A 19,503-nucleotide genomic window follows, 5' to 3' on the forward strand; every position below is an offset into this window, starting at 1 on the left:
TACACACGAAAACAAGGTCAAGGTTAAATGGCGCACACAACGTGGTACATTGTAATTTATCGTCCCTTTCGCAAACGAGAATACGACCGGGGGACACATGAATATTGTACCTATAGTATACAGTGCGTTGGAATTGCGTTTTTGTGAAAGCTATTTTTTGTACCTTTGTCCTTTCGGCGGAGCACTTGCAACCGATCTTACGAACATAACTCCTAATCCCTATTCAACTTCTGGCGCTTGGTTTGCGTGTGGTCCTTCATCTCTGTGCCGTGCATAACTTTCGCGCGTCGAGATGACTCATCTCCGATCAGTTCGATGAAGAACCACAATGATCGTTGTATAAGCGCACCCGTTATCCTTTGGCTGACAGGAACAAATATTTGTTTCAGTAATAATTTCACCTCCTCCGACACGCGCACCGTTGATGGAAAATGAACACCTTTTGCTATAATCTATTAAAGTGGGAGTGAGAAAAAAAACCAAAATTATCGCTGAAAGGCAGTAAACATTAACGATATCCGTACCTCAAGCATCACGCGGACATTTCGTTTGTTGGAGAATGGTAGTTCACCAAACAAGAGCGAGAAGAGCACGACACCGGACGCCCAAATGTCTGACGGTACTGGATCGTACGGTTTGAACTTCAACACCTCCGGACTGGCATACGCATGACTCCCGCAGAACGTTTCCGAGAGGTGTGGTTCCCCCTGGCTGGAAGATTCAGAAGCGTCTTCCCACAGGCGGCACGCAAACCCGAAATCTATCAACTTTAGTCGATCGTTTGCATCGAGCATAAGATTTTCTAGCTTAATGTCCCGATGGGCATAACCGTGCGTGTGAATATATTGCAGGGCATTGATCAACTCGTGGTAGTAGCGGCGTGCTCTCGGTTCCTTCAGGTGGCCCTCTTTCTTTAACAAATTTAGCAAAGATCCATTCTCAGCGTATCGCATTGTGATGTAGTATCTGCAAACGAAATCACAATTATCGAACGGACGATTTACCGGAAAGTGTCAACTCGTGGCATACGTACCGCATATTGGTTTGGAAATATTCGTAACACCGAATAATATTTTCATGACGCAGCTTTTGCATGGCCTCTACTTCGCGTAGTTTACCGTTTTCCACTAAAGTGTCTCCCAACTGTGCGATGGACACAATTTTTACCGCCACCGTGACCCCCATCTTCTGCCAGTATGCTTTCTACGGATATCGGAAGGAAGGACACTTTTAGAAAATGTTTGTGTGTTTGTAAGGTGCAAGTCAGTTACAGATAAGATTGTGAGAGCTTACTTTTACCGTTGCAAACGCTCCCCTGCCGATGATATCTCCCACAATGTACCCATACTTTTCCAGAGTCGTTAGAGTTTCGGATGTGCGAGGTTTATCGTGCGCCGATTCAACCGGGTGTAGCGTTGCTGCTGCCATCCTTTTAACACGTATGTAGCCAAGTTAATTACGATGTGCAATAAAAGCGACGTTGCGACGATCTGAACTAGCAATTTAGATTTCCTTCCCGGTTTGGCCGAAATTATTTATTGGAGTGAAGAAAACGGTAACATTGACAACAACATCTGTCAAATTCAGTTTTCGCAGAAGCCTACTACGATGAGTGTGTGTGTGTGTATTTGTGCGTGAAAAGGTGAGTGAGTAAGCAAGGCTCCAATTAGTGGACACAAAGTATTGGTCATTCTCGATTTACGCTTATTGCTTTGTTCACTATCGATAGTTTGAACTGTGTTTCGCTTATTGTTTTACCGATATCGGAATGTTTTGCCATCTGTCAAATGCAATGTTGGATAAAGCTGTTTGGAGGTGGGCCATGTCCATAAAAAAACAAACATTTTAAGGAAGTGGCGAGGGAGGGTTCACCGGGGTTCCAACACGATCTGAGGCCCCGAGTACGACTCCCTAAAACGAGCTACGACTGCAAGATTCCCGACACGAGGCCCCTGTTACGAGGGTCATTACATACGAGGCAGATGCCGGGGCCCCGCTGAGCCGGTCTCGCAGACCTGTAGTGCAGTACCTGGTTAGTAAATAAACAATCATTGATAGTCAATCATACATGATTCGATACCCTTTCCTGCTAACTAACTCTTGTTGTAAAAATTGTCCCGCAAGGATCCCGAGCACAGCGCGATTTCCAAGTCCGCTTCTACCCGGAACGAATATGGAAGATGTTGGCGCATAGTAAGCTGGATGCAATTCATTTCTATCATTGCATTTGGAAAAGTTTAGCCGTTCAGATTTAATTTCTCGAGAAACTATCTTTCTCCTCCTTCCCGCCGTGCCAGGTCGTGATGTCTGCAATTAACCTTCTCGTCTTCATTTACGGTGCTCTTGGCTCGCTCCGTCACCCGTCCTAAATGCGTTAACGTTCATCAATGATCTTCTCCGATCGGTCTTGGAATTCGCGGATCACGTCGAGAATTCTCTTCTCGAATTCTCGTCGAATCTGATCTTGTCGATCTGGCCATCTTCGGACTGAATCGAGACTTTCACATCTCGATTCTATGTAGATTCTGTAAATGTGTCCTTTCCAGTGGGGTGACCTCAACACTGACACTTCGGCAGATACACTCCTTTCTTCTTCTGGGGTTAACGGCCTCTATGGTCATGCCGCCCATCGAATGACTTACTAGACATGCCCATACCACGTGGTTGGATAGGCAATCCTCTCTACCCTACTTTACACTACTTGAAAAAGTTGTGCAACATATTCAAGAGGTATGACAATACGGCTCTAGCCGTCATACACAAAATTAATAAAATAAAATATTCAAGAGATACCATAGCGTTCCGGATGTAGCGACATAACCTCGGCGAACTATCGAAGGGCCCTTAGCCGAATCCGTACTGGGTAGCAGTGAGATCTGCCGTATATTCCAAGTGGGCAGTTAGTCGAGCCTAGCACGTCCAACAAACAAACTGATGGGCTTTTAGGACGAGGACTTGCAGGATGGCTATCCCGCCCTTAGCACGTTAGGAGAATGCTCGTTTACGTGTAATAATTTTACCAATTATTGTGTGATATCTTCTACCCACCAGAACACCTCATCTCAATTGTATATGATTTATGATTTTTATTATTATTAGTATCATTTCCGAATGATCTTCACATGATCACACCAGGCGTGAGATATTGGTTCACAGGGATGAAAATTTAAAACGGGAAAACCACCGCGTGTACAAACAATTTTATGCTGCTGGATGGGGTGTGTGCGTGTGTATGTTGATAAGCAATTTCTTTTCCCAATTCTTTATCCAAATGGCCTCTACCTCTACCAATCCCGTTACTCGGTGTGTAAATGAAATTCGTGTATAAGGTACATATAATACGATCGCAAAAGGGATATTGTTTCCAGTTCCAAGCAAATTTCTTTTGTTCCTGTGTTTACATTTCATTGTGAATAAGGTTTATACGTTTTTTAAATGACTCCCGGATATCCATCACTGGTTATGGGGGCGGTTTTTTTTTAAAGCAATAGTTTGGATTAAATTTGTTTGGACTTTCCGGGACAAGCATTTGTCTTTGCACCGTGAACCGAGTAAAAATGAATGCACTTAAAAACATATTCTTAACAGTTATTGTTAGCTTTTGTTTGTCTTTAAATATATCGTTGTATTCTTAATTGTTTGTTGTGCCTTAAAAAGTTCGCGAAATAATGTTTTATGGCAGAGATGAGTGGAAAATATCCAAAACAGGAACACATAATTTTGCACCGAATTTAAAGCGAGCGAGCAGTATAAAAAATAGGAAATCGCGGTGGTCGTGGTTTTAGGCAGGGCGTATTCCTTTTTCCTTTTTCGGAGCGAGCTAGTACGTGTACCGTATATAATAAATAGGTTTCTATCTAATATGTACATGTTGCTTCTTATCCCGTATGATTTTGTTTTCTGCAATCCATTTGCATCGATAGTATTTTAGTAAAACAGAAAATACCGCATCAAGCGTTTCGGAAAGCCGCGCCTGAGCGCCGTGTAAGCGTAAACAACAATACAAACTTAGCCTAACTGATTTTACTTCCTCAACCATTGCAAACGGATAGGCGTCCGCGGGAACTCGGCTTCCTATAAACAAAATCACTGGCTTATATTATCCTACGATCCTCTGGGATGAGTGTGTGTGTGTTTTTTTAACTTCCTGCAGCAGCTACTGCTGACTAGCACAAGTGGAGGGCCGGATACGGATGTCCACTCACCATAAATCCATTTGCTTGATCTTGATAATGCCACTCTTGTAGTACTGCGGTATACTGATCATGTGGTTTGTGTGCCGACCACGGGAAGGTTGCCGAAGAATGTTCACAATTTTGCCTGCAAAAATGGACAACAATTGTATTAATTTGTGTCCAAACGCTAATTATTGATAAAAGGTGAAGTGAACCACACTTACCGAGAACATTTAGTGTGTGAAAGTGTTTGTGCTTAAAGTGAATAATTTGCCGCAGGTTAGTGTTGGCGGTCCATCGTTTTGCTATTTCACTCGAACAAATTTCCACCGTTTCGGGCATATCCGAGAAAGGATTAAGCTGGAAAAAGTAGTTCAAAGCGTAACAGTAAGTAAATTGTTAACGTGGAAGCAATTGAAAGGCAATATTTACTAACCGGATAGTATTGTATATCCAGCAGCTCATCGTCACAGCTCGATTTGATGGCGTCGATCAGTTTCCTGTAGTTGCAATCACGCTTCGACATGTGTAGCAGATACTGCGGTATGGTCATCTTGGACGTGTCGACTTCGTACTGGTCGTAAAAGTACTGTCGCAGCACTTCCTCATTCGGTGTAAGGCCAAAGCTTGTCTGTAAAGGTAAGGAAGAAAGATTAGTGAGCGTGGTACAATAATGTCCCAGAACTAGATACAACAGAACAGTTTCATCAGGGTATTATCGAGGGTTGTCCTCTTTTAGAGGCAAGACAGGGAAGAAATTTTTGAATTTGAAACGGTTTAAGAACATGTATTGCTATTAGCATTCGGTAGTGAGCTCGAGAGTTACCGGGAGGCCTCAGCTCAATAAGCTGAGGACTCTGAGTGCGCTCTTTTATTTAAAATAGGTAGCTCTTCAACATTACGAGGTACCTCTAAGGCCTATTCGAGCTCTTCGCACTCCCGCGAGGTAGCTCTGCGTCATCTTAGAGATCTTCTCCCTCAATGACTATTTCCAAAAAGCTTAATATTTTTATACTAATTTCCAATTTCAGTACATTACAACTAAAGACTTAAAAGATAAAGGCGATCATGACTTACCAATGAATCCATTATTGTCAATAAACTGCAATTTAATGTGTATATTGTTACACTCTGCTCTCGCGAAGTCTAAAAATATATCAATAAACAAAATATAAATTACACTCCAACAAGACGGCGGACTTTCTAGTTACCTTTTTCGCATGGGCATGCGAAGCTTGTTGCCCAAACCAATCGATGCCCGGTGTGACTTCTTCGTGCATTTCCTCGTCCATTATGCACGGAACGCTTCCCTTGCTCTGTTGAAGACGCTCTCTCGCCAGCATTCCGCCCGTGGGTGGCATCTCCTTGAGGGTGTTGACTTTGTGCAACGCTTCATACACGATCTGCTCCACATGCGGATCCCACCGCTCGTCGTCTATCTGCGGCTGATTGGTGTCGGATCCCGCAAAGAAACCTCGATCGTACGGTCGTGTTGTAGCTTCTTTTACAAGGGATCGTCCTTTGCCTTCCTCCTTTGACGCTTTACAAGCATTACAGTACCGTTGCCTGGTCGGGTCTTGCTTCGTGCGCATCAGGAACTCTTGCTCTGCACAATCCAAACAGTGCATCTCTTCTCCACACTCATCCAACGGCTTCGGTCGCTGTTTGCCTGCACCAAATTCGGCTGATTTGTAGTAGAAAGGAGACTCCTGCGGGTAACGATGTGCATTGGCCGCATCCGATTCGTCAGGAGGTAAAGAAAGCTCTAACCGAAGATTTTTTGCCTTAACCGGTAAACCATCGCTTTCCATCAGTGTAGAGGAACAGTCCGCCAGCCGGGGCAAACTTTTTGGAATGGCACCCGTTTTATGTGCTTCTGGCCGATTTACGATTGGTACCATGCCATCACCTTCCCCGTTTTGTTCCCACTGATCGTTACTTTCTTCTACTGCGGCCAGTACCGGTGCGCTATTCGTTTCCGGCACATGATGAAAACCCGTTTCATTTCCTTTTTGTGCTGTTTCGCTTTCCCTATCCAATGGTCCCGTGGATGTTGATGGTTCGTGTGGTACCGCAGGCGAAGATATCCTAGATCGTGAACCATTCGCTACGTTTTCCGGCTGCCCTTCCGGTGGTCTTGGCACACCGGCATACTTATCCTCATCCAAACCGAGCATAAAATCTGACTGTCGGTTAAAGTTTTCCATCTCCGAGCTTGGTTCCGGATCGAAATCCATCTCGAGGAAATCGGTCTCGTCATCGGGCGGTAAATCACCCTGCAGATCTAACAACTGCCCAGCCGCACCGTCCGGTTCACCGCCCCTGTACGCATAGATGCAGTCGTCCGAGGTGGATGCATTATCATCATCGGAGTAGGCGTTTTGCGGCAGAAGAATGATTTCCTCGATTAAACCGTTTTCGCTCACGTAGGACAGATTGCCGAGGGAATTGTTGTCGGAAAAGTCACCCTCATCCGGCGGGCAGGAATCGTCGTTGGAGTTCAATTTAACGGGAATCTCTGGTACGGTTGGCCGGTTAGATCCATCCGGAGGTTCACACGTACCGTTTGATGCAACCTCTAGTACTGGTGGAACGATCCCATTGCTCTCGTGCGACAAAGTAGTTCGAAGATGATCCGTGCTGGTACCGTTTGTGGTAGGATTAAAGCTGTTAGTGTTTGTGATAAAAAAGTCCACGGATGATTGTAGGCTCGGAAGCAATCGTTCGGATGGAATGTCACTGCCAGCAGGGACGATCGGAGAGGATGATTGGTTAAAGATGGACGTGATGTGTCGTGAAGATCCTGAAAATGGAGACGAAAGTTTATTTTAGTGAGTTTTCTTTATATAATTTGTGATAGATAATCATAAATGATGCACCAATCTCCTCCATTAACCAACAACCTCCACCCAGTACGACGTCACCCAGCGTTCTTACCATTTTCCGCAAGAACTTTATCTTTCACCGGCGATTCGTTGGCCGCTGCTACACCATTCTCCTTGGGTAACGTCGAGGCCGAACTGTCGTCCTGCACCATGCCGGACACTCGATCGTGCACCGGAGGCATCAGGTTTTCCTGCTCGATTAGATTGTTGTTGTTGAACTGATTCTGATACTTTGCCGCGGACACTGTCTTTGAGATGCAGTCCGTCCCGATGACCACTGTGAGGCCACTAGCGCACCGGCCTCCGTTGCTGTAACAGCACTCCTTGTTCTTGTTGCTATCCATCGTCCGGGTGGAGCATTAGTAGAGAGCGCCGGTGCGGACCCTTCGCCCCGGTCCTAGCGATTCCGGGGCACAGGAGCGAGTCACCGCACACTACCGGATGCGAAACAAAGAATACTATTTACGACCGCACGAAGGGACACTGTTCTCTATCCGCTCGTCGTAGTAATAGTAAGTATGATGTAATGTTGTTTATTTTAGACAACATAAACTACGCGTTTGTTTCACAGCGCTCAACGGAACTGGCTGTGGGAGTGCGCCACAGATTCGCCCTCCAATTTACGGATGCTTCCACTCACGACAATTGTTTTTTCCGGTCGTGCACACTACACCGGGTGACGAATGCAACAGTAGCCAAGCCATTCACTTCACAATCCAATGCAAACTCGATTCCGATACGTTGTTGCCCGTGTGGATGTGGGTGCGCTTACCGTGCCACCTAGGGGCACGGGTTGTTTGGTCCACAACAAACAATGTGGGTCGTTGTACGAATTTACGCCGTTCGTCCAAATGACGTCGATACGGTGCGAGTGGCGAGAACTAACCGAACGAAAAAAAAAGACACAGACAGAATATCTTTACGGAAAAGTGTACGAGAAGTGCTGATTTGCTGATCACTGTGCTGCGCCGCAAGCGAAAATGTTTGCGACGAAATGTATTGTTGTTCTTTCTCTTTCCGATCATATTTTTTTCTTTGTTTTGCTGCGAACGTCATACTGACAGCTGGTCGTTTTCGCCTGTTTTGCTCTTTGCCGATGCAAGCGCCATCTACAGGGTTGATTTTTAACGACGATTTCTTTGAACAATTTGGCGATGAAAAGCAGTTGCCCGATGCTCAGTATGCTGCGTTTGTTTTGAAAGTTGGCAAACGTATTCGTCTCAAAATGTCGGAAACTCATCAAAAGTATTTGCCTGTATACGTATTATGCATTTTGTTGGTATGTTTTACCTTGTTTCAAGTTTTTGTTGGTGAGAACGCTTCAGAAAATGAATTGCACAGTCGGAAACTAATCGAAGAGGTAAGAAAAGTGAAAACATTTCGTTATCAAAACTTGACTCTTTCTTTCTAATCCTCAAGCGACTAGAACAGAAACAATATCAAGGGCTTCCGAATGAAGTCAGCATTGACACTGCATCAAATGTGCAATGTTTTAAAGAACTTGTTGAACTCAACGATCGAATTACTCTGCTGGAGCAGCTCAACTTTGATAAACTTGGACCGGCCGATTATGCTTCAAGTATTTTCGGTGGTGAAGTTGTGTCGGTAGCTACATCGTCGAGACATCAAAATTCGATAATGAGTAGAGTAAGCTCGATGCTATCTTCCGTAAGCGACAACTATAGTCAGATGCAATGCATTATACAGGTAGCTTTACTTGATTTATCCTGCTGAGCGTTTATGAAATGCTTAAATGATTTGTTACGTTTTAGGACTGTGGTACCTGTTATGCGTTGGAAGGAAGCTCGGGAACGATAGTGCTAAAGCTGGCAAAGAATGTACATTTGAACGCCATTACAATAGAACACATTCCGAAATCATCATTACCGATCAAAACGGATGTTTATAGCGCCTTAAAAGAATTTTCAGTTTGGGTATGTGGTTTTTGCCGATAAAGTATTTTGAAATTAAATTTTTAATGCACTTCTCCTCCATGATCAGGGTTCACACAATTCAGGCAGCACGAAAAAGGAGATTTATTTTGGAACGTTCACTTTCGATTATATGACTACGTTTTTGGAAACGTTTGAATTCGATTTGGACCGTAGCGTATCGATCGTTCGTTTCGTACGAATTGATATTCATTCGAACTATGGTGAAAAATACACTTGCATCTATAGGTAAACGGAATTGTTTGTGAACAATTTGAAAGCATATTAATTGATTGATCGTCATTATTATTGCAGGATTCGTATTCATGGAACACCCGAATAACAATCCGCTTATTGAATTAATCAATTATCCAAAAAGGCACACAATCTCCAAGTAGCAATCGAGTGGAATCTCAAAATCATTAATCAAATTTGGTGTCAAATTTAAATGTTATAAGATTATTTTTCAGTGGTAACTCTTCATTTTTTGTGTGAATAATTGTTTTTGTTCCGACAATACGGCACTGGACCGTAATAATTAAATGTAAATAAAAATTGTTTTTGTTTTGAAACCAGAAGTTTTGATTCGTAAGCGTGATTAAAAGCAATCCAAAAATATGTGGAAAACGATGTTTTGTGTAAAACAGTCGTTCTAAACATAGGATTCAAATGTCCGTTCAAGTTCCTACAGTGCCAACAGCGAGCAAAACTTCGTCAAAGGTTGCGATTTTGACACATTCGTTAAAACAGGCTTCTGACGTTAGCTTCGATGAAAGATGGTTGTTTTGTAGCCAGTCGTATTTATAACAAAAAAAAAAAAGAAATAACTACAATACAAAGACGCGACAAGAATTTGTAGGCCAAGTGTTTTGTGAAAATGTGTAGTTTGTGTGATTAAGCTTTGTGTATTGTAAAACAGGCAAGCCAGGTGCCACACTTGCTCAGTGTGTTTAGTGAAAAGTTCGGAAAGTCCCGTCCCTCGCGTCGTGGAGCGCCTCTGAGGTGGCTGTGTTGTTGTTCTTACATCCCTCAAGCAACCGTACGTGAAAATCGTTTGTTGCTTAATTGATTTTGGAATCGTTTTTTGTTGTTGTATGGTTCTGTGATCCGTTGCGGTTGGGTAGACCGAACCATTTATAGTTTGTGCCGTTTATCGAATAGTGCCAGTGGCTTGCATTCCAGTACGTGTAATACGCGTGCATGATTCATCCTAGTTGGTTGGAAAATTCGGAAAAGCGCATCCGCGACATCGCCGACGACGGCAACAACCACGGGGACAAGCACAATGGTCAACACAATGGAAAGCTCGTACGCAACGATGTCAAACATTTCGCAGCACACAGAAAACTTCCCACTGCCAGGTATGTCGCGACCTCGATCGAAGCACCCTTTTTCACCCTTATTTGTGCGCTTTTGTTTGCTTCCCAGCCTCCTCTCCCAGCTGGCCGAGGGTAGCATTAGCTCGAGGTGTATGTCATTATACTACGGGGAATGGGTTGGGTGCAGAACCAGCTTAGTGAAGCCGCCGCGAGGTTCCTTGCAACGGCCCCGTAATTAACGTTTGAGCGTAATTGCCCGCACAGACGCCTATACGATATGAGGCTTAACGTGCGCGGGTCAGCTTGCCTACCTTTTGCCGACCGACATTGCGAAGTATGTCTGTTACGTAGCCAGCAGGGGTTTCACTTTTTTCTGTTGTTGCCCCATACCATTCCCGGTGGCAAATTCCGTTTGAAATTTGTTAAAAAAGCAAAATATGTCTCTTAAATTCCTTGTTAAAACCACTTGAAATCCAAGTGTCCCGCTGTGGTTGCCATGGCTACCATAGTGAGATGTGGAAAATAGGCCTGCTTGGAAGCTTGCTGGTGCTTACAAAAACATTCTTATCTTTCCGCTTTTCTTTTTCTCCCTTTCATCAACAATCAATAAACGTGCACCATTAATTATTCCAAAACGCTGTAATAGTACACCTGTTTTGGATCTGTCGACATATCCACACCCGCGTGGAACCGCACTTTCCTTCAGTTGGGGTGTTTGCCTTCACCTTGCATCTGCGTAAATGGCCGCGTTGTTTATGTTTGCCAGCGCAATGTTTTCTTTAAATTTTCCTGTAACTTCCAAAGCAAACACACACACGCACAGGTTATTTTCCTGCATCGGGTTCGGGTATCCGGCTCCATTCGATTATGGGGTGCACACGTTCGAATGGATTACCGAAAATAGAAGTCATTTCAGCCAATCGGATTCGATGCGCTGGAACCGGGGCGGCTAATAACGGGAGTCATTGGTGAGTGCTGTTTCAAGTACCCGATTGCGTCCCTCGTCCCTTCCGTTCCTGGATAAAAGGGGGCCAACTAACTAGCTAATGTGTGGTAATGCCAACACAGACAATTGAAAAGAACGCTTGAGGTTCTCGATCGACCGAGCAAAGAGAAATGCTAATCACCGGAATCGCCGGAGGTAAACGGTGGTGGCCACCGCACTGTTCTTCTCCTCATCCTGCTTTTTTGATTACCCATCGCAAGGGTAAGAAAGCTACCGTATCATGCCGCCAAATCGTGCCCGCGGCGGAAAGAGTTCGTTTAGAGTGAAATTGACCGTCGTGCGGCGTGTCAGCAACGGTTACGTTATCCGGGACTTGAAGACTGGGACCGGGATTGAAGTTCTAATTTTACACCAACGACGAACACTGGTATCGCTCGTCGTGTTTGTGTGTTTGGCGAATTGTCCGCATTGGAATCCTCGAATAAGACGTAATTGCACTGCACTTTGATTGCACTTTGATAACCAGTAAGCAACTGAATTTTTGAACCTTTCTTCTCGTTTTAGAGCTAACACCCGAACAGCAAAAACTATTGATAGAGCTGCGAAGGAAGAAACAGGAGATTTTACTCGAGATACAGGTGAGTGTTTTATAGGTCCCCTTAAGATTAAGTTTTAGGTAAATATGAGCGTCATTGTTGATGATTGTGGAAAACAATTTTAAATAGTGTTTAAAAAGCCTTTAAAAATGTATCAACAAGCATGGAGCTTGAAGGCACATTCTTCAATAACAACCCTTAAAGTGACGTCGCTGTTGTTAATACCCACTAAAAGAAGCAGAACCACGTGGAAGAAGCACACCGTAAACCGGTTTGATACACGATTAATAAGGACACAAACAAATGAATGTTGACCCAGCAACACAAATCTGCATATGAGCCGCGATTCACTTGCGAACTTGAGAGAAGCCGATTAGGAATTTCATGGAACGTGAAGTCGTTGAATCATCGATGGAACGCGCGTGTTTATCTTTTTCCTTGTGAACTGTCGCACATATTGGCGTATGATTCAGCATTCAAATTTGAATAGTGTCGGTTACAGAATTGGCGAAGAAAAATTGACCAAACATAAGCGCTTCTTGATATTCACTTTCTCTCACCTTGTTAATGAACTGGATTGAAGACTCCTTCAGCTGCAGACCAAACATAGACACACGGGATACCTTCTTGACGGTCAGTAACTAACTGGAGGATGCCACTGCGAGACGGTATCGCTGGAACTAGGATTGTCGGAAATCGGCAGGCCCAATGTCTCGTAAAGCTCACTGTGTTCACCCAACACTCCCAGCTAGAGCGATCCCCGAATGGTACACCAAAACTTGGACAGACACACAGAGCCTTGGTCGGGCTTTGGCTTGTGACCTTTGTGACGGTGGTGATGTCCTTTTGGCGTGTTGACGTTCTAATAGGTTCGTTCTGTTGTTCCTCGTTTTTTTTATCGTGTCTCTCCCTGCGACACAGTGGTCATGGCGTTTCGATTTTATGTCTCACTGCGGTGAGGACACGCAAATTCGTTTTACCCTCAATGATAGACCAAGCCCATTTTTTTTTCGGCTCCTATGTCGGATGGATTTGATTTGGGATTCGGGGTCATGCTGGTATTAAATAGCGTAGATAGCGCGAAGTAAAAGAGCCAGAGGTGGGGGCGATCAATCTGCTACAGTAGGTCTTACCCCGTTATACTGGGAAGTAGTGCTAATGAACGGTACGGTCCGGATTCCCTTGGGAGGTGTTAATTATGACGTGCGTAGTACGACTGGTTATTCACCACGATTACTGTTATCACGTTTTATGTCCCACGCTCGTTATACGGTCTTATTTCATTCACTCCCCCCAAAAAACAAACACTTTCGTTGATTGCCAAAAATACGCGACCACCCAATAATATTGTTGACCAAATTTTCTTAACTAGATCAAGGATAATCGGTAAGATTTGCCACTAACGTACAGGCGAACCCATCCTTTGGCGGTCTATTGCTGACCTTGCCATGGTGAATGAAAATAGCAACGTCTTCTTTCGGGGGGTTCCTGTTTTCGGTTTTTTGGCATGATAGTTCCATTTCTGCCAGCTCCGGGCTGGCAAATCCGTAATCGATAACAACCGACACACAGTGCTGGTGGCATTTTGGTTGGAGTAGAGGTCGCAATGGTGTACCGCAATGGATTGTTTTTGATTGCGGATAATGGATTGCATCGGTAGAGTTTGAAAGATTTCAGGGCGAAAGTTACAAAGGGTTAGTGCACGGGTATCGTTTAGATTTTTTTTTACGTTTTGTACGATATTTCAAAACCCGACAGACAGTCGACAGTTTTCCAAACGTTTTTAGATTCGTCTGGAGATTTTTAGGACGCATTCCTGTATAATGTTGAATTCGTTTCACAGTTTTTACTATGTATTCAGTAAAAACTGTGCATTCAGAGATAAAAGTTTGTTAAGAAACTGTAAACTTTCTCAAAAATATCTAAAAAATCCTCAAAAAAACATAGCTGACAATATCAAACACACTAGAAAAATCGTTGAACAATTGCTTAATAATTAAATTGTAAAGAATAGATTAGCAAATAAAAACCTCAGTGATCAAATCCCGAAAAGTATTACGGAACCATTATGGTGACATACTTTGAGCTCTTAAGGTGCGCTTCAATTTTCCTTCTCAACTACCTCATCTAAAGCTTGTGTTACGCTTTTTTTTTATTACTTTATTGTGTTGTTAAACATGCCTAATGCCGGAAAACATGGGGAAAAAATCTAATGCCATGAAAACATGCACCACCATTTCGTGCTACCTACCGGAGCGCAAATGTGCTCTGATTTTCGTTTTTAGAGGTGTGTTTTCTCCTGCTGTTTAATTTCGTACTCATTTTATTGCTAAAGGTTTAATAAAAAAAATGTTCCACTTGTGCTTTATAAGGGGAACGCGGCGAAATAAACTCGTAACAAGCTGCATTCTACAAGCCTAAACTAAACCCATCTGGAACACATTCAACTCCGTCGCTGATGGTTTGCCGGAAGAACATTATGAGGCTTTAATCAGCATGCTCATATTATTAACCTCCAGGAGCGGTTTTATTCGCGTACCCTAGCTTAATGTTAAAGCTCTCTGCAGGGTAATCACGTGTAAAAAGAATGTGGACAAGGAAGCACTATAAAGCAAGCGCTTTCCTAGCTCGTTTGAAGTGACTGAAGTCGATCGATTAAAGCCTTCATCCGAGAAGCGCATCGCTCGCACTCGACCCACCCGAATATGCTCTCCTTCTGTAGCTTCACCATTCGATGGATATGATAAAATAAAACGGCTGCCCACTTACAGGATACGATCTCACGACGTAGCCAAAGGTGCATCATCCTCTGCACAAACACATCCTTAGCCCTCCCGCATGTCCCTTTGTTGTGTGATTGAGCTGGCAGAACTTTCTACCATTTCGTACACCAGCGTCTGAACTCTGGCGAACCCTTACGAGAGTGGATGAAGTACACCCTCTGGTCGGCGAAAGATTGATTGCATTAATGCACCTCGGAAAAGCTTTTTCTTTATTGGCAAGACACGTTTCGTCGTTTTGCTTGCTTTTTTTCCATTAGCCCTGCAAAAACGTTTCATTGTGGTTGTTTTTATCGTTGTGTGGTTGCATTATTTCTTCCATTGAAGCATTTGAGATTTTCTCCTAACCATTACTCCTCTTGCATCTGTTAAGCATGTTGGTTTTATGTGCCCGGGTAAGGTTCATTGAACATTGCCCTCTTGGAATTTTTGTCTTGAAGAGCCAATTAAGTAGAAAATATGTATGTATTGCTGTTTAATGAGATGCAATTTAATGTGTTAAAAAACCGAAGCTCAGGATTTGCTTTCAAACACGCAAATCACTTTCGTCTTATCAAGTCTATATATGATCTTTGCCGAACCGAACTGTATACATTCAATATATTACAGCACTATTGGTTGATTCGCAACTGCTAATCCAAGCTCCGAGGCTTTATTGCCTGGTAGCTTACACTCGTCTAGTTCAAAATGTACTCTAGACAACATGGTCAATGTTATACAAAAAACCTGCATCCATGCCTAAGCTAACGTCTTTTATGTCGCAACTGTCACTCAGATTGTGCGATAAATTATTTTTTTTTGTAATGCAATCTTTTTGAAGAAGTGTGCGTCATCGTTCGGAGAGACTTACCAGTGTTCTCAATAGAAAATAATATAATTTTTCAAACAAACCCATGTTCTATTGCCAAGATGGATGGCAAAAACTGTTCGTTCAGGCTCAGAGAGGTCTGTAATAGTGATGGGTTATACGACTCTTTTTATGGATCGATCCGGAGTTGGATTCGTACCTATGGGTTGGATTTCTCACCACGAACAGGAGCCGATCGAGGCAGATCCGCCAATATTTACAATTTGTGGTGGGCTTCAACTCCGGAAGATTCGCCTAGCCCCTGACCCGGACCCATCGACCGAGCCGTACCAAAAAGTCGAGCTTTACTGCACTGACGGGCCGATTGGAACTCGTTGGAATTGGGAATACGACTCGAACCGCTCGCTTACGGATGACTTCGATCCCGTAGCTTCGATTGCGCTCAAGGTCCTAAAATAACTGCCCAAGATTTGCCCGGATAATGGTAGCAAAATGTTTAGCAGGCTGCATCTAGAAATCAATTAACCAGCTGAATTATTTGTTGCTATTTGTTTATGGATTTTGGATGTGGTGTTTTTTGATGGTCTATGTGTTCCAGGATTTTTTTTTTATATCTTGTAATCTAGTCTGGTTTAATATCTGTTTTTACCATTTTCTTGGCAGTTTATTATAAGCTCATTTGTCTAGTAAATTTTTTAAATGTTGGGAGAATAAAACAGGTGTCTAAAAGCTGTATTTTCTAGAATTTATTTTATCAATAAAAGAATTATTCTTCCGCCAACAGTAAATCGAGTTTCATAAGGTTTCGCTTTCACGTGCTTGCGCGTAGACGTTATTTACCGATGTCCACACATAACCGGCACACCACCAAACAATCCATTTCCAGCGGCATCGTCTTTGCGGGAAGCTTAGAGAGCTTTTACCATTTCTTCACCAAAACAAACAAAGACGGAACCCCACCCTGTCCCGTCTTCCTTAGCTCCAAACCTACAAAAGCTTAATCATCATGTCCTGGGCAATCTATACCCCATATTATGCTATGCTATACCTATTTACTTCTCGCAGGATCAAAGGACCTTTGCGTGTTCGCTCTTCCCGAGAGCTGCTCCCGATTTTCTCACGACGGGGAAGGCAGTTTGTTTAGTACTGAAATAACAAAACCTTCCGGGCCTTCTCCTTCGAGCAATTGGACGGGATTGGACCTACCTGACAACGGGAACTGGCAGGATGTGAAACAATGTTCTCACTAACGCACACAGGAATGGGTTTTCTCTTTTCTTTTGGTGTGCAATGGTACACGGTTCGTGCTCATAAGGAAAAATCAGTACGCTTCCGGCATCGTTATGTTACTGCATTCCTTCCGGCCAATTGCACTTGGCTATCGTAGTAGTACGTAAGCTTTTCCCGCCCTTTTGTGAGTGTTGGGAAGGTTCGTTGGACTTTTCGATCGATGGAGGGATGATGATGGTCCCTCTCTTGAAGCTTTCCACGCTACTTCCACTTTTGGGGAAGGTTGGTCCATGAGAATGGCGAACAAAAAGGTACAGCTTTTCCGCATTTCTTTAAGTGTGCAACGTGCTCATAGGGACCAACAATTTTTATAAAGATGCAATGTCCCTTTTTTTCGGATAGAAGATAACCAATAGTTCACTATAGTTGAATCTAACATTTTAATTGGATATTCAGGCAAGCTTTCTTTAGGATGTCAGCATCATTTCGATATCAACTCTTTTACCAAAACTGTCTCCAGATTCGGGATGACTTTCCTGGATTGGTGAAACACTTGTGTTGTGTTTCTCAAAAAATTCCTTCCAAAAACACTCGAGTAGCAACTCACGAGTGAAGGTCGATCACACGGGAGAGTAGCGCGTGTCTCGGATGTGCTTACTCGCTCTAACGCGCAGATGGCCACGGCCAACACCCCGACGATGCCAAGGATCAAGAAGTTTCATCCCGGACACCACTACATTCCGCAGTAAAAACGCGCGCCCCGTGCTTTTTTCGGAGGGGAATTGGCTGCTGCGAAAAAGCTAACCGATCTTTCTGGGGGTTTGTCGATAGCAAATGAAAAAGCACTTCCCCCAGTGCATGAGAAGCGGTGCAACCGGGAAGATGTCAAGCGGTGGGACACGTCTTCCTTTGGCGGCAAGTGGATAAAGTTTTGCAAAAGAAAAGCACGTGGTGTGTAGCGTTGGGTTTTTGTTTTATGCGGTGGAAAACAGTGACGAGCAGCGGGGTGAAGGATGAAGTTCAATCGGAAGTTTTGGTGATAAAAATTGGAGTAAATTAGGAAACATTTTGATATTAAAAATTGATTGAAGCAAATAAAAGAGTTCCTGAAAAATGTTGTATTGCTCTGCGACGATAATTCTTGCTTTTAAACACTGCAAATTGAGGAGAATAGAACACACATCTCGCCACTTCTATATGACATTTGAGCTGTGTAAGTTTGAATCTTATCATTCCTGTACGCTGACGAAGATATGGAAAGATTCCTCGGAAAGAAGAGATAACGTTAGGTGTTTGTATCCGTGGTTTAAGGTGCGTGCTACCGATATAGCTTCGACGTCAACGTCATCAAATATCCACTCTGGTCGTAAAGATTCCCCACCTCGATGTGAAACCTGTCCCGATCGATGACGAAATCCGTTCGCTGCTGTGTGCTGCGTTAGGTGCGTTTTTGTCTTACCAAGATTCCTTCCTTCATAAAAGGCCGTTCAGAAGGTACTATAAATTCTGCACAAACGTACAGAAAGATTGCTTTAAAGGACATCACACACGTTGACACACACACCAGCTTGTAACTGACGTAAATTTGCACTTGGGATTTTTATTTTGGTCGTACTTTTGTTGTTGTCTTGCGTTAGTTGCGGTCCTATTGCGTTGTTTTTTTTAACAACGTGAGAGTGTGAGAAAGCTCCCGGCGCCATGTGTTGTAATATTAAAGGTAACCATTTGCAAAAGTATATAAGGCCGGGCTCTGGGCTGCGTGTTGCTATAGTGCGGTGCGACTGCTGCGAGGCTATGGGTTGTGGAGGTTCATTTAAAGTCAATTCACGTTCTCCCCGATCATAATCATCGTCATCGTGGTGTCGTCTCTAAGCAACCGCTCTACGCAAAGCACACGGACACACGCAGCAGAGGCAATGTTCGTTGAACCTTTGTGCCCAACGTCGGAGATGGTGGGTTTTTTCGTGGCCATAGTCTAATATGTCTAATGCAAATGCAGAGATGCTGCCTCCGTCCCCGGCAATGGGGGATAACATTGATAAGTGTGTGGAGATTACTGATAAACGGCATTGCGGATGTTATTATTATTACTTTGTTCAAAAGTTCTTTGAATTTTAATAAATCCCATCAGATTTGTTGTTGAAAAATCGATGAAAATTGGGATGAATCCAATTGGGAAATTCTGATATGTTTTGGTAAGATAAACAATACAGAAAATCGCACCTTTCCAACGGCCTATTCAACGATGGATGGTATCGAATCAAAAGGAAACCACATTTGGTAGGCCAAGACTACTTGAGATTGTAGTGCTATAGATGGATTTTTCATTAATGTTTGAACGAACAAAATCTGTTTTTTTTTTATGTGGTCCTGTGATCTGTGATCTTTTTTGGAGCTATTCAATAAAAATAGAATTAACTAATTAAAATTCAAAGTTTTGATTTTGAAAGTAAAACGAAGAGTATTCAATTGTATGTTTCAAGAATAATTCAGAGAAGTAAAGAATAAGAATTCTTATAAATTATACTAATTAAGCCTTCTTAAATCAATGTTTACGAACACAAGAGTAGTTAAAAAGCAACAAAACAAATCCAAAGAAAAGCTGTTATTTACATTCTCCAAAAAAAACCAAACACCCTTTGCTGTGCTGTGACCACAGCCTCATTTGTCGTAGTACGCGTACATTCTTTCTCACATACCTGCTTAGAATAGGGGTGGATTTTTCCCCTACTTTTCTAACACGCACACACACACACTCTAAAGCTCACCCCATTCATTCATATTCAAACTTGAGCCCCTCTCGCTAAATATGTTTTGCTCTCTCATATTTTTT

General features: G+C 43.2%; 5 protein-coding genes across 5 annotated transcripts in view; 3 read left to right on the forward strand and 2 right to left on the reverse strand.

The window, feature by feature from the left end:
- The window catches only part of LOC126564129 (protein MCM10 homolog), a 297,632-nt gene that overhangs the window by 252,030 nt on the left and 26,099 nt on the right, over positions 1 to 19,503 (forward strand). The window lies entirely within an intron of this gene.
- Positions 1 to 19,503, forward strand: part of LOC126565482 (cytochrome c oxidase subunit 4 isoform 1, mitochondrial-like) — a 174,031-nt gene that overhangs the window by 143,237 nt on the left and 11,291 nt on the right. The window lies entirely within an intron of this gene.
- Positions 213 to 1,428, reverse strand: LOC126560571 (testis-specific serine/threonine-protein kinase 4-like). Its single transcript, XM_050216529.1, has 4 exons — positions 1,294 to 1,428; positions 1,034 to 1,203; positions 525 to 966; positions 213 to 452 (listed from the first exon to the last, which is right to left on the reverse strand). Exons 1-4 carry the CDS (start codon positions 1,426 to 1,428, stop codon positions 213 to 215), a joined length of 987 nt encoding a protein of 328 aa, XP_050072486.1.
- LOC126564133 (uncharacterized) lies at positions 4,192 to 7,409 on the reverse strand. Its single transcript, XM_050221078.1, has 6 exons — positions 7,113 to 7,409; positions 5,387 to 6,978; positions 5,253 to 5,321; positions 4,612 to 4,806; positions 4,400 to 4,535; positions 4,192 to 4,320 (listed from the first exon to the last, which is right to left on the reverse strand). The coding sequence occupies exons 1-6, from the start codon at positions 7,402 to 7,404 to the stop codon at positions 4,202 to 4,204; spliced, it is 2,403 nt and encodes an 800-aa protein (XP_050077035.1). The 5' UTR covers positions 7,405 to 7,409; the 3' UTR covers positions 4,192 to 4,201.
- On the forward strand, positions 8,286 to 9,345 carry LOC126565295 (SUN domain-containing protein 3-like). The gene is made up of 5 exons (XM_050222460.1): positions 8,286 to 8,420; positions 8,480 to 8,767; positions 8,833 to 8,994; positions 9,062 to 9,240; positions 9,307 to 9,345. The coding sequence occupies exons 1-5, from the start codon at positions 8,286 to 8,288 to the stop codon at positions 9,332 to 9,334; spliced, it is 792 nt and encodes a 263-aa protein (XP_050078417.1). The 3' UTR covers positions 9,335 to 9,345.

The sequence above is a fragment of the Anopheles maculipalpis genome, chromosome 3RL (genome assembly GCF_943734695.1).
Source record: "Anopheles maculipalpis chromosome 3RL, idAnoMacuDA_375_x, whole genome shotgun sequence".
Lineage (NCBI taxonomy): Eukaryota > Metazoa > Arthropoda > Insecta > Diptera > Culicidae > Anopheles > Anopheles maculipalpis.

Excerpts from the sequence above, each read along its gene's own strand:
- LOC126565295 (XM_050222460.1), top strand. The coding sequence starts at position 8,286 with ATGTCGGAAACTCATCAAAAGTATTTGCCTGTATACGTATTATGCATT. Across the intron at positions 8,768-8,832 it reads AGATGCAATGCATTATACAG|GACTGTGGTACCTGTTATGC; the intron begins GTAGCTTTACTT and ends GTTACGTTTTAG. Across the intron at positions 9,241-9,306 it reads AAATACACTTGCATCTATAG|GATTCGTATTCATGGAACAC; the intron begins GTAAACGGAATT and ends TTATTATTGCAG.
- LOC126560571 (XM_050216529.1), bottom strand. The coding sequence starts at position 1,428 with ATGGCAGCAGCAACGCTACACCCGGTTGAATCGGCGCACGATAAACCT. Across the intron at positions 1,204-1,293 it reads GAGCGTTTGCAACGGTAAAA|AAAGCATACTGGCAGAAGAT; the intron begins GTAAGCTCTCAC and ends CGATATCCGTAG. Across the intron at positions 967-1,033 it reads TATTTCCAAACCAATATGCG|ATACTACATCACAATGCGAT; the intron begins GTACGTATGCCA and ends TTTCGTTTGCAG.
- LOC126564133 (XM_050221078.1), bottom strand. The coding sequence starts at position 7,404 with ATGGATAGCAACAAGAACAAGGAGTGCTGTTACAGCAACGGAGGCCGG. Across the intron at positions 5,322-5,386 it reads CGCATGCCCATGCGAAAAAG|ACTTCGCGAGAGCAGAGTGT; the intron begins GTAACTAGAAAG and ends ATATATTTTTAG. Across the intron at positions 4,536-4,611 it reads TGGATATACAATACTATCCG|CTTAATCCTTTCTCGGATAT; the intron begins GTTAGTAAATAT and ends TACTTTTTCCAG.